General features: G+C 33.9%; 1 protein-coding gene across 4 annotated transcripts in view; it reads left to right on the forward strand.

Annotated features, from left to right (window-relative positions):
* WASL (WASP like actin nucleation promoting factor) overlaps positions 1 to 12,741 on the forward strand; it is an 84,746-nt gene that overhangs the window by 39,823 nt on the left and 32,182 nt on the right. For all 4 annotated transcript variants that reach the window (XM_036328804.1, XM_036328805.1, XM_036328802.1 and 1 more), the window contains exons 3-5: positions 1,243 to 1,329; positions 2,934 to 3,030; positions 6,241 to 6,264. In XM_036328804.1, the coding sequence (XP_036184697.1) occupies positions 1,243 to 1,329; positions 2,934 to 3,030; positions 6,241 to 6,264 (208 nt within the window). The remainder of the gene's footprint in view (positions 1 to 1,242; positions 1,330 to 2,933; positions 3,031 to 6,240; positions 6,265 to 12,741) is intronic.

The raw sequence follows: 12,741 nt of genomic DNA on the forward strand, positions 1-12,741 counted from the left end.
CTGGACATGTGCCCAGACTGGGAATTGAACTGGCAATTTAGTACACAGGACGATGCCCAACCAATTGAGCCACACCAGCCAGGGCTGTTAGTGCTTCTTAACACCTTTATTTCCATACCCCAACACAGCTGAGAGATGTGGCATACTCCTGTTACTAATGGTGGCTTGCTGGGCAGTGATTATGGGAAGTGGGGGAACACATGCATAGTTTCAAAGAAATTCCTAAGTCCTTTGGCATAAGGGTGGGTCAGAAGTAGCTTTACAGTTGTTCATTTGGAAATACAATAAATAATAATGCAAGAATAAACTCTGTGTTTTGCCTACTCACAACTGAAAACCTACTTTTGCCCCATTTTATTTCTCATCACCAATGAGAAGTACTGTTTAGAAATGGAATGCCCATATAACTTCACTGAGAAGAAAGGAATTCCTGTATAGTGATCATAATTTATGTACAGTGTGTTGTAAATATTTTTAAATTTTGGTATAGGTATAACCTTGCATTTCAGAATTGGGCAATGATTGTATTTCCCTAACTACTTATTTTCAATTGTAGATAACCATTGCTGAATACTTGCAATTAGCCACCTTTGGTATTAAGGTTAATTATATTTCTTATACTAGGGCCATAGGTATGACAGTCATCCATGGCTCTCTTAACCATTGTTTAACCGTGGTGCACTCTAATCATTGGTTTCTTTCTGCACATGATTGATATTTATACCAGTGTTTAATTGGGAGGCTACTCTGCAAAAGTTAGGATTTGATAGATTGCTAATGAGCAGTACAGAAAAGGTATATTTGACCCTGCTAGAGAATTGAGAAAAGGAACATGAACTCTTTCTGTAATATTTAATAGTATACAGTCTATAAATATTGCTGATGAAATTATGCATTGATAATCAGTGCATGTACAAAAGTATTCTATCTAACATTGCTTATCTAGTAATTGTTCTAGTTATGTAATTGAACAAGTATAACTGTATTTGGGAATGCTTGGCTAATGAGATAATATCATAGCATATGGAATTAAACTCACATGGTATGTACTTTTTATGAGAGAAACATTATCTAGTATTATTAAGAAATTACTGATTATAGTGTGTTACTTATGTATTACATATGTTGTATGTGTATATCTAAAAGCTATTAATATAAATAATTCCCTTAATAGTAGTCATCTTCTTTGTTTTATTCCTAGAGATTATTTTCTTGGTAACTCCAGCTTTTACTTTTTTCTAGGATGGGAAACTATTGTGGGAGCAAGAACTATACAATAACTTTGTATATAATAGTCCTAGAGGATATTTTCATACATTTGCTGGAGATGTAAGTTATATTTTTCTTTATTGCCTTGTTTAATGTAATTGCTTTTTACATTTGTCTGTGGAAAGCATTTATGAGTTTTCTGTGTAACTATTGAATAGAAAAAGAATTATTTTACTTTTAAAAACTTCATAGATATAGCTACATTGGAAGAAATGGCTAAGATTTTTTTAAAAATTATGTATATTTTTATTGATTTTAGAGAAAGGAAGAGGGAGAGAGAGATAGAAACATCAATGATGAGAGAGAGTCATTGATCGGCTGCTTCCTGCACACCCCCTACTGGGGATTTAGCCTGCAACCCGGGCATGTGCCCTGACCGGGAATCAAACCATGACCTCCTGGTTCATAGGTCGATGCTCAACCCCTGGGCCATGTTAGCCAGGCAGAAATGGCTAAGATATAAGGGCAAAAGTAAAAGATTTTAAAGAGGACTGTAAATGTAATTTGCTATTGTAGAAAGGAAGTTTGATCTTTTTCTTTTTTAAAAAAAAAGAAATATTTTTATTGATTTCGGAGAGGAAGGAAGAAGGAGAAAGAGATAGAAACTTCAGTGATGAGAATCATTGATCGGCTGGCTGCCTCTTGCATACGCCACACTGGGTACTGAGTCCACAACCCGGGAATCGAACTGTGACCTCACTGAGGCATGCGGGCTGGGCTGATTTTTTCTTTTTCTTTTATCTTCTTTCTGTTTTGGGGCAGATAGTTTAATCTCTCTGTTTTCTTATGTATAAAAACGAAGTCTAATTGTTCACTAATCCATTGTAGCTTTTAAATATTGAAGATTCTATTGCCATTCAAATTATTTTCTGAAAAAGTAGTTTATGACCTAGAAGAGTGCTAAAATACAGTAAATGGAGCGGGGGGGGGGGGGGCAATTTAAAAAATGTATTGCATATACTTGGGGAAAATGTTAGAAGGATTTTTATACCATATGCTCACAGGGATTATCTGAGTGAATGGATTATAGGTGAATTAATTTTCTTTGTTTTTATACTTGTATTTTGTAAATGTTCTTCAATGAAAAAGGTTTGGATTAGATCGTATATCTATCTTTTCTGACAGTTTTTTTTCTTTAGCTATGATTTTTCATATTTCTCTTGATAGGATATAAATATATACATATTAAATTATGTATTAATTGCCATTAATAATGTCAGTATGTTTCTATATTTTTAATAATTTACCTAAATTAAGGTTATAATTTAAATAATGCCTATAATTAAGCTGCAAAATGAAAACAAACTAGTAAAGATAGTTGATCTGCATTTTACCAACTTTTCCAGTGTTTGCCTTTTCAAATCTAAATTATTTACAGAGCTCTATTGAAGGATCAAATTCAATTTGCCTCTGTTGTTTTTTTGAAGATATTCAGTTTAATATTTGAGTATCTACTGTGATAGGTAACTTTTCTAATAGTAGTCTTTTATTTTACCTTTTAACTTTTTGCCTTCTTAAGTTATTCATGTCATAAAATGAGTTCTTATCTTTTAATAAAGTTAAACTTTTCTTCAGAAATGTGCTTCTGTTAGTTATCACCTTTTTGTTATATAAAACTAAATTCATGTTTTTTATTGTTTTTCTTTTTGATGAAAATATTTTAGACTTGTCAAGTTGCTCTTAATTTTGCCAATGAAGAAGAAGCAAAAAAATTCCGAAAAGCAGTTACGGACTTGTTGGGCCGACGACAAAGGAAATCTGGTAAGTTTTATTTTTTTCTAATTCTTTTTAACAGGAGCTAGCAAGCTATGGCTTACAGGACAGATCTGGCCCATTGCCTATTCTTGTAAATAAAATTTTTTTTAAACACAGCTATGCTCATTGGGTTACATACTGTCTATGACTGCTTTTTGCCACAACACGGTTGGATAGTTATGACAGAAAAAAACCTAAAAATCTAAAATATTTACTATCTGGTCCTTTATTTAAAAAGTTGCTAATCCTTACCTTTAAAATTAAATACTGACTTTTAAATTTGCATTTTTATGACACTATAACTTACATTTTTAAAAGTATTTCATACTTTGTAAACAGATATTTTAGGCAAGTCTTGAAGCAAATAAGCAAAGTTACAAACAAGATCTATAAACATTGCCTTGTCTCTATTTTGTCCCTAATGTTGTAAATGATGAAACCATAAGGAACTTAGTTTAATGTATACAATGCTAATGCATGTAAAACAGTTAAATGATGCATTGCAGTACAGAGCTTTAAATTCTTTGGTATATAACTATTTGACAATAGTGTGCCAGGCCTTTCTGTTGTAAAGTAGGAGAAGGGGGTGATTTAAGAAAGGTGAACCTCTCCATAATTATCTTAAGCAGAGCAGTTGTAGGAAAAATAACACATGGAGTTGAGATGAACAAGTAAATCCCTTTAAAACTAGCCATTCCCGTATACTCCTTGAAAAGTCTTTTTGTACACCCACGGTACATGTTACCCCAGTTTGAAGATTACTGTATTCACGATTGTACTTTACCAATAAGAGGAAATAAGCCGTAAAAATGGTAGAAACTGGATTGGGAAAACAGGAATGTAAAAGCATGTATTCCAGTTTATACATCTTTATTGTTCTCTTAAAGGGTTTGCAAGTGGGAGGTGAGGTAACACTGAAAATAAAATGAACTAAGTTGTTGCCCCACTTATTATATTCCACTTGTAGTGAGTGAATAGGAGAATTATTAGGGGCCTATTATTTTTGTTACTTCTTTTGACAGCTAAGGCATTTACCACTTGATTCCATGTTAGGAAAGGATTTAATTGCTATGGGATTATTTGTGGTTCAGTGCGTATTTCAGTGACATGCTCTGGTCATAGGCCAGGAGCTCCCTGGGACTTTTTTAAGTCAAAATATGTGACATTTTCATTATACAAAAGAGTAAAAGAATACTTCTTAAAATATATAATAGTGACTTTGAAATTAGTAGGTCACTTACTCTTTTACCTGGTATAAGAATTCTATTTGATATAGTTCCTAAGCTTTTAGACATAGTGTTTCAAAAGGAGAGAGATCACATTAGGGAGGGAGCTGATTCATCATTTAGTAGCTCTTCATGCTAACTCAAATTCCAACTACCTCTCTTTAACTTACATGTATGGGGTTCAACTTTTGGGGCAACAAAGAATTAGTCTATTTTATTTTCCTCCCAGTAGCCATTTAATATTAGAAGTTATCTGTTCCATCTATTATGTACTTCTTGAGTCTAGTTCTGTTTTCTTATTTCTCACATGATGGAGTTTATAGACTCATCATCCTGAGTACACTGCTCTGAATCTACTTTTGTGTCTTCTTCAAATGGTCCAGATTTGAAGAAATGATCCAACTTCAAATATGATGTCCAGATTTCAATACCATACTCCAGAAGTAGTCTGGCTGTACTGTCACACTAAAATGATGCTTGATTTGATTAAGCACTGTTCTGCTAATGCTTCTAGCAGACATTTCACAGTATTAACATTCCGTGTTCAACCAAACCCTCCCTTTTTTTACATGAATGCTTCTCAAGTGAGGATAGTGTCATCTAAGTAATTGCTTTTTAGAACTTACGCTCTCAACTTCTTATTTATCTCAATATATGTCCACATCTGTGTCATCACCAATTTTAAGAAGTATTTCCTCTCTGGATGCAGAGATAACATCATCTTGGAAATTGGAGATTGACATTCATTGACATAGATAGGGCTAAATTACTTCAACTGTTTCAGAAAGTTATTTCATGAGACCACCAGATGGAGTAATATATTTACCATTGCCAGGATTCTTAATTTTAGATTATAGTTGTTTATAATCTGTTTTATCATGTATGTGTTTTTCTCGTATAATTTTGGAGAATTCTTAATTTAAAAATATCTAGAAATTATATTTGTTTAAAGTTCTTGAACTACTTTGAACTTTTTAAACCAAAATTGTGTCAAACCTGGTAGGTGAGAGTATGAATACAAAGGATTGATAGCAGTTCTCTTTGCTGTACTCCTGCCTAATTGGCTACAGCTTTTCAGTATTTTTTTTAGTTTGCCCCATTGCTCAGACATCTGAGTATTCTCATTAACTTTGAGCTTTAACTCAGTCCTGTAGCTTTGAAACTGTCTCTATGCTGATGATTCCCAAAGTTTTATCTTCACTGCTGACCTCTCTTCAACTTTCAGATTTGTCCACCTTAGTTGGGTTTCAGAATAGCCTTCAAATTTAGCAATCTGAGCAGAACACTTGACCATGTTCCCCAACCCCAATCAGACCTGTTCCTTCTCCTTGCCTAGTCTTCCCATCTCAGTAAGAGACATTGGCTCCCTCTCATCTCTCTGGCTCACCATGGTCCCTCATAAATCCTGTCAGTGAGTCGCATTGGCTCCGCGTTCAAAATATGTCTTGGATCTGTTTCTCACCACCTTTGCTGCTGTCACCTTAATTAAAGCCATCATCTGTCTTCAGGACTACTACAACTCCCTCACTAGACTCCCTGCTTCCAGTCTATGCTTCATACTATCTTTTTTTTTTACATAGTAGCCAGAATAAACTTTTAAAATATAGATTAGATCATGTCTCTTGCCATTTTCAAAACCTATAAGAGCTTCGTATTATACATAGAATATAATCTATATACCTTAACCGTGGCCTCTGGGACCTTACATTGTCCAGTCCCTGGCTCTCCTTCTAACTTAATCTCATTCCGCTCTTCCTTTCTCTCGTTCCAGTCCTGCCTTCATGCTGTTCCTTCATGCTATTTCCTTCTCAGGGCCTTTGAATATGTTTCCCTCTCTCACTTTATTCAGATGTCTTCTCAGTTGTCAGTTCCTCAGAGAAACCTTCTTTAATCACCTGTAATCAATCAAGACAGGAGTTTAAGTAAATTTTTATGTTGATTTTTGTACTACATATGTCTAATAATATTCTTTTAATTTATTTTCTAACAGAGAAAAGACGAGACGCCCCTAATGGTAAGCTTTTTTATAATTATTGATCAAAAAGATCTTAGATTATAGTTTAATTCTTATAGAAACATATATCATACATTAATACCTAATTAATATCTGATCTAATACTATGTTCTTATTTTAAAATAACAGATGATAGATGAGACTTAGAAATGTACCATTTGGCTTTTTTTTTTAGGATGAAGGAATACTACATAGCTCACTGATCTTATATCTTAATTCTGTATTCACAATTAATTAAATTTAGAAACTGCACAATCTAGTTTTAATATCTTCCTTAAAGGCACTAAATTTTGCCTAGCATGTTGATTGATTTCTTACTTAGATTTATCTTTTTGTCTTATTTCAAAATATTATTTCACACTGGTAATATGAAACTAGCTCCTTTCAATATTTAGAACTAATAATAGCTGCACATAACCCTCCTTAATTTGATGAAATATTATGGGTTCATATATTTTTAAAAATACTGTATAGTAAAAGTAATACCAATATATAAATGACAAAGTCCCAGACCTCTAGGACAGAGATTCTCATAGGGACTCTATAAATCCTCCTTTAAATTGTGTGTTAAATTTTGTAAGTATTTATGATTTTTACTCTGAGGAGAGAGAATCGATGACTTTTATCACATTTAAATGGTGTTCCTGACCCTGTGACAGTAAATAACTATCGCCGCAGGAGCCTTCATTATAATGGGGAATATATCTGCTCCTTTTTAAAAGCATCTCACATCCTCTCATCAGAATTTAGAATAATTATTCAGAGAAACACTTAACATAATACAGAGTTCTTACTATATAACAACTGTTAGTGATTATTGGGATTTGCTTCTTTTAAACAGATGTATTGCTTTCTGATTTTGTCCTTAAATTTATTTTCCAATATAAAAACATGAACCAAATATTAATTTTGGATTACTTGCCTTACCAGTTTTTTTTTTTGTTTTTTTTTTTAATATATTTGTATTGATTTCAGAGAGGAAGGGAGAGGGAGAGAGATAGAAACATCAATGATGAGAGAGAATCATTGATTGGTTACCTCTTACATGCCCCACACTGGGGATTGAGCCCGCAACCCAGGCACGTGCCCTGACCAGCAATCAGACCATGACCTCCGGTTTCATAGGTCGATGCTCAACCACTGAGCTCAACCACTGAGCCACGCCGGCTTGGCCTTCCCAGTTTTTTTAATGTCTGACTATTTTCAGTAGTACTTACCATGTGCCAAGTATTGTATACTTTGACTTTCTCTTAGTTAGTTAGTTAGTTAGTTAGTTAGTTAGTTAGTTAGGTTAATCCTCACCCGAGGATATTTTTCCATTGATTTTTAGAGAGATTGGAAGGGAGAGGGAGAGACAGAGAGAGAGAAACTTCGATGTGAGAGAGACACATCAATTGGTTGCCTCCGCACGCACTCGTCAACCAGGCCCTTAGTGTTCGAGCCTGCAACGGAAGTACATGCCTTTGACAGGAATAAAACCAAGGACCCTTCAGTCTGCAGGCCGACACTATATCCACTGAGCCAAACCAGCTAGGGCTGACTTTCTCTTTTAATGGAAATTTTAATACTAAGTTTATAGGGTTTCTGTGGAGAAATGAAGTGCTCAAAGTGCTTAGCATAATGCTTAATAACTTAGTTATCACGATGAAGACAATAACAAAGATAGTAACAGCAGCTACTATTTAACAATCATTGACAACCTGCCAGGCACTGCCCAGCAGCCTTTTGAAGTAGCTCCTAATATCCCCATTTTATACATGAGTAAACTGGGGCACAGATAGGTAGTAACCAGTTCAGGATCACCTAACTAGTAAGTGGTGGAGCAGGATTCAGTCTCAAGAGATCGGCATCCAGAGTCACTTAGCCACTGTACTGTCAAGATGATTTTGTAGGAGAAACAGACCTAGAGGGAGTTAATAACATGCTTCAGTTCACGCAGCTAGCATGTTGCAGAGGCAAAGGAAGCAGAAGCAGCTGAATCGGAAGTCATTCATCTGTGAGCCTTTAAAGCAGTAGTGTAATTATTTTTCCTTGATATGTGCTCAATATTTTCATCTCTTTTTTATTAAATTATTTGGCATTCTGTGAGCACATATCAAGTGCCAGTGGGGAAGGCTTCCTAGTGGTAGCCTCTTTGGAGAGAGTAACCTAAGATTTGATGTTGTACAAAATAATAATATAATAAAAGGATATAAATACTTTATGGTTTTTCAAAATTTTAACCTTTTCAATCCGTATAAAATGTATTTCTGAAGAGGTACCTAATCCATGAATAGATAGGATTTGCATATTCTTCTTTATGTGACAGTGATATCTCACAATTTTATTTCTCTACTAAGAGAGATACTCATAATTAATGTAGTTTCTTTCTCTGAGATCGATCTTGGTTTTAAATCTTTAGATCTATAGTTCTGACCCCTTGATGCAGTTGTCCCAAACTAATTTTTTCATTAAATAAATGGAGAGTTAAAAAATAGAATCGTTAAAAGGCATAAATACACAGCATATATTGCCAATATTTGTATATTTATTTACAAAATATACATATAATATGGTATTAGTATAACACGTTACAATAAATAATGAAATAATAATTAATAGAAATGTTAATATTTTTCTCCTACTTTGCAGTCGATTGTCTTGTTCTCTCCCTCCTGTGTGGAGACCCCTGTTTTGGAGGCAGCACATTTCTTTTCTGCATTTGGTGCCATACCACTAGGTGGCAATGGACACCTTCACCACTTTGCATTGTCCGAGCTTGTCTCAGATCCTCATTCACATTATCAGTGTAGCAGACCTTTTCAAATGTTACTATTAAAAGGATACTTTATGTAGAAGTAACATATATTCCTGAAATGCAGTTCAGTGTCTTCCTCACTAACTCCTAATCCGTACATCTTTCTTTTTTCTTTATTGGTCAGTCTCACTTATAGCTTAGACGCTTTCCAATAAGATTTGTTCTCAACTTCATGCCTGCTTGACATCAGAGGCCTCTGGGCCACCTGTTTCTCAACTATTTTACCTTGGTGAGAGTTCCGACTTTTTATGTAATTAAGGGGAAGACTTTAGTTTATTCTTTTAATTTTAAAACTAACTAGAAATGCTGTTTAATGAGAATATTTTTAAAAAAAACAAACCATTTCTGTGACAGTTGTCCTTAATCAGAAGAAGGTAATTTGTCCTCTGACTTGTTTTTTTGTTTTGTTTTGTTTTCCCAAAAAAGGAAGGGAAATGGCCCTCTCCATTATATATTTAGTGTAATTTCATAAACAGCAAATTAAACTAAACTTTATTAGAAATGATTCGAGAGTATTTCTGTTACCAGATCTCCTGTAAACGTACTTATTAACAAATGACTCTGCCTTATACCTGTTATCACTTTTTTTACTGTCACTTTTGAAACAAATATTTACTTGGGCTGTAGAACTCCATTTTAAACTTATTTCATAACACCTTCAAAGTCTGAAGTAAATTACTATTGTCAACCCAAATAACCAAGTACCTCATTTCTTGAATGTGTAGAAAACCTTTTTTCTAAATTGTGAAAGTTAGTAGTAAATATTTATTGAATAATGAATTATTGGACTACAAACTTAAGAGAACTGCCGAAACTGGTTTGGCTCAGTGGATAGAGCGTCAGCCTGCGGACTGAAAGGTCCCAGGTTCGATTCCGGTCAAGGGCATGTACCTGGGTTGCGGGCACATCCCCAGTAGGAGATGTGCAGGAGGCAGCTGATCGATGTTTCTCTCTCATCGATGTTTCTAGCTCTCTATCTCTCTCCCTTCCTCTCTGTAAAAAATCAATAAAATATATTTAAAAAAAAAAAATAAGAGAACTGATAAAATGATAACATTTGTAGTATCATTATTATTAATCACTTTATGGTTTGAAGTTTGGTAGAAAGCATAGGAGTTAATAGAAAGGTTAGTGGTCTGGGAACCAAGTAGACTTCATCGCCTTAGTCACTAATTATGTCACTTTAAACATGCCACCTGATGGTTCTTGCCCTTAGCTTTCATACATAAAATGAAACATTTAGAAAAACTCTAAATTTCCCATCTAATAGTAATTTTCTAACATGTTTTTAATCTGTATATTCTTATATAGACTTCAATAGTATCTTAACAAGTACTAATATAATTTATATATAATGACATTAAATAGCTAATGCCAGGGCTCTATAACTGTGTGGAGAGATGTGTAATAGTGTATCCATACCTGAGTTTTGGGTAGAGAGAGGAATGGAAACAGTGCATCTACAGAACGAGTTAAACTGTTATTCATTCCACATAGTGTAACTACAGTGTGAATTAAACTCTGTTATTCATTCCACATAACACTTTTATTTCTGTCTCTTCATCTTTGAACTTTCTTCAGAGATGCTGTGTTATTTTCTCTAGTGAGTTATGAATTGGGTTTATAAGAACCTTTACTTTGTTATTTCCCAGAAAATAATATATTTTTTGATAATTTAAACTGTTAAACTTAACTATATCCACTTCTTACCTTAGAACAGTGATGGCGAACCTTTTGAGCTTGGCGTGTCAGCATTTTGAAAAACCCTAACTTAACTCTGGTGCCGTGTCACATGTAGAAATTTTTTGATATTTGCAACCATAGTAAAACAAAGATTTATATTTTTTGATATTTATTTTATATATTTAAATGCCATTTAACAAAGAAAAATCAACCAAAAAAATGAGCTCGTGTGTCACCTCTGACATGCGTGTCATAGGTTCGCCATCACTGCCTTAGAACATCCATAGTATAATAGATTATTTTATATAAGCTAAAGCAGCATAAAAATTTTTTTTTGTTTTTTTATAAACACTAATTACAGTTGACCCTTGAACAACATGGTTTAAACTGCTAAATCCACTTCTATAAGGATTTTTTTTCAATAAATATGTACAGTAATATAAATGTATTTTCTCTTCCTTATGATTTTCTTAATAACCTTTTCTTTTTTCTAGTTTACTTTATTTGTAAGCCTACAGTATATAATATATAGAACATACAAAATACTTGTTGATTGACTGTTTATGTTCTTGATAAAACTTCCGGTCAACAATAGGCTATTAGTAAGGGGAGTCACAAGTTATGCACAGATTTTCGACTGTATGGAGTCAGCACCTCTAACCATTATGTTGTTCAAGGGTCAACTATATAGTTGCTAATTTTCTTTTGTTTTGTTTTAATGGTGAATTTGTTGCTTTTGTAAAGGTGTGGCAAAAGTAGACTTAGTTGTTCGTATGGAAAATAATATAATTATTAATAAATAATAATACAAGAATAAACTCCGTATTTCATGTACTCACAACTGTAAACCCACCCTGTAGTTGCTGTATGAACACCTATTTAGGAAGGGTGGTATGTATAAAGAGAGCACCTAACTCTGGTACTCCCTAAGTCTGTCTTAAGTCAGTGCTTACGTCCTATTTTATTTATACTATTGAGTATCAAGATAAGAGAGTAAATAATAATTTGCAGTATCTTACTGTGGACAGTGTTGCTCTTACTGATTGGTAAAGGTAAATTATAAGAAGGAAGAAAGCAGAAAGGGGAGAGTGATAAGTAACATCAGGTCACTAGATAAGTATATAAAGGTATGGGTATGACCCCAATTCAACCCTCTAACACACAAATTCTGGGTATTCTCAATAACTTCTCTTACTTTGTGAAGTTACAGCAAGCATGGAAATCTAATGTCTGAACAACTTTGAAAATCCAAGTCTTAATCTACTATTTAATAAGCTTTCTGTATTGCTTAACTAACCTTTAATTCTTCTTTGTCTTTTTTTAATTGAATGTATTGGAGTGACATTGGTTAGTAAAATTTTATAGGTTTTAAGTGTACAATTCTATAACACATCATCTGTATATTGCATTGTGTGTTTACCACTCAAAGTCAAATCTCCTTAGTCATCAAATATTTGACCTCCTCTACCCTTTTCTAGCTCTCCAACATGCCCCTTTCCTTCTGGTAATCACCATATTGTTGTCGGTGTCTGCGAGTTCGTTTGTCTTATTTGTTCATTTTGTTGCTTTCAGTTTTATATCTCACATATGATTGAAATCATATGGTTCTTGACATTTTCTGTCTTTATTTCGTTTAACATGTAATCTCAAGATCCATCCATGTTGTTACAAATGGCAGTATTTTAACTTTTCTTATGGCTGAGTAGTATCCCATTGTGTATATGTACCCACATCTTTATGCAATCATCTATCAAAAGACATTTTAGTTATCTCCATGTCTTGGCCACTGTGAGTAATGCTGTAATGAACATAGGGGTACTTATATCTTTGCTAATAAATTTTTTTTAAATTTTTCAGGTAGATACCTAGAAGAGGGGTTGTTGGGTCATATGGTAACTCTATTCTTAACTTTTTGAGGAATTTTCATACTGGTTTTCATAGTGGCTATACCAGCCGTGGGCAAACTATGGCCCGCGGGCCGGATCCGGCCCATTTGA

The sequence above is a fragment of the Myotis myotis genome, unplaced genomic scaffold (genome assembly GCF_014108235.1).
Source record: "Myotis myotis isolate mMyoMyo1 unplaced genomic scaffold, mMyoMyo1.p scaffold_m19_p_11, whole genome shotgun sequence".
In the NCBI taxonomy this organism is placed as follows: domain Eukaryota; kingdom Metazoa; phylum Chordata; class Mammalia; order Chiroptera; family Vespertilionidae; genus Myotis; species Myotis myotis.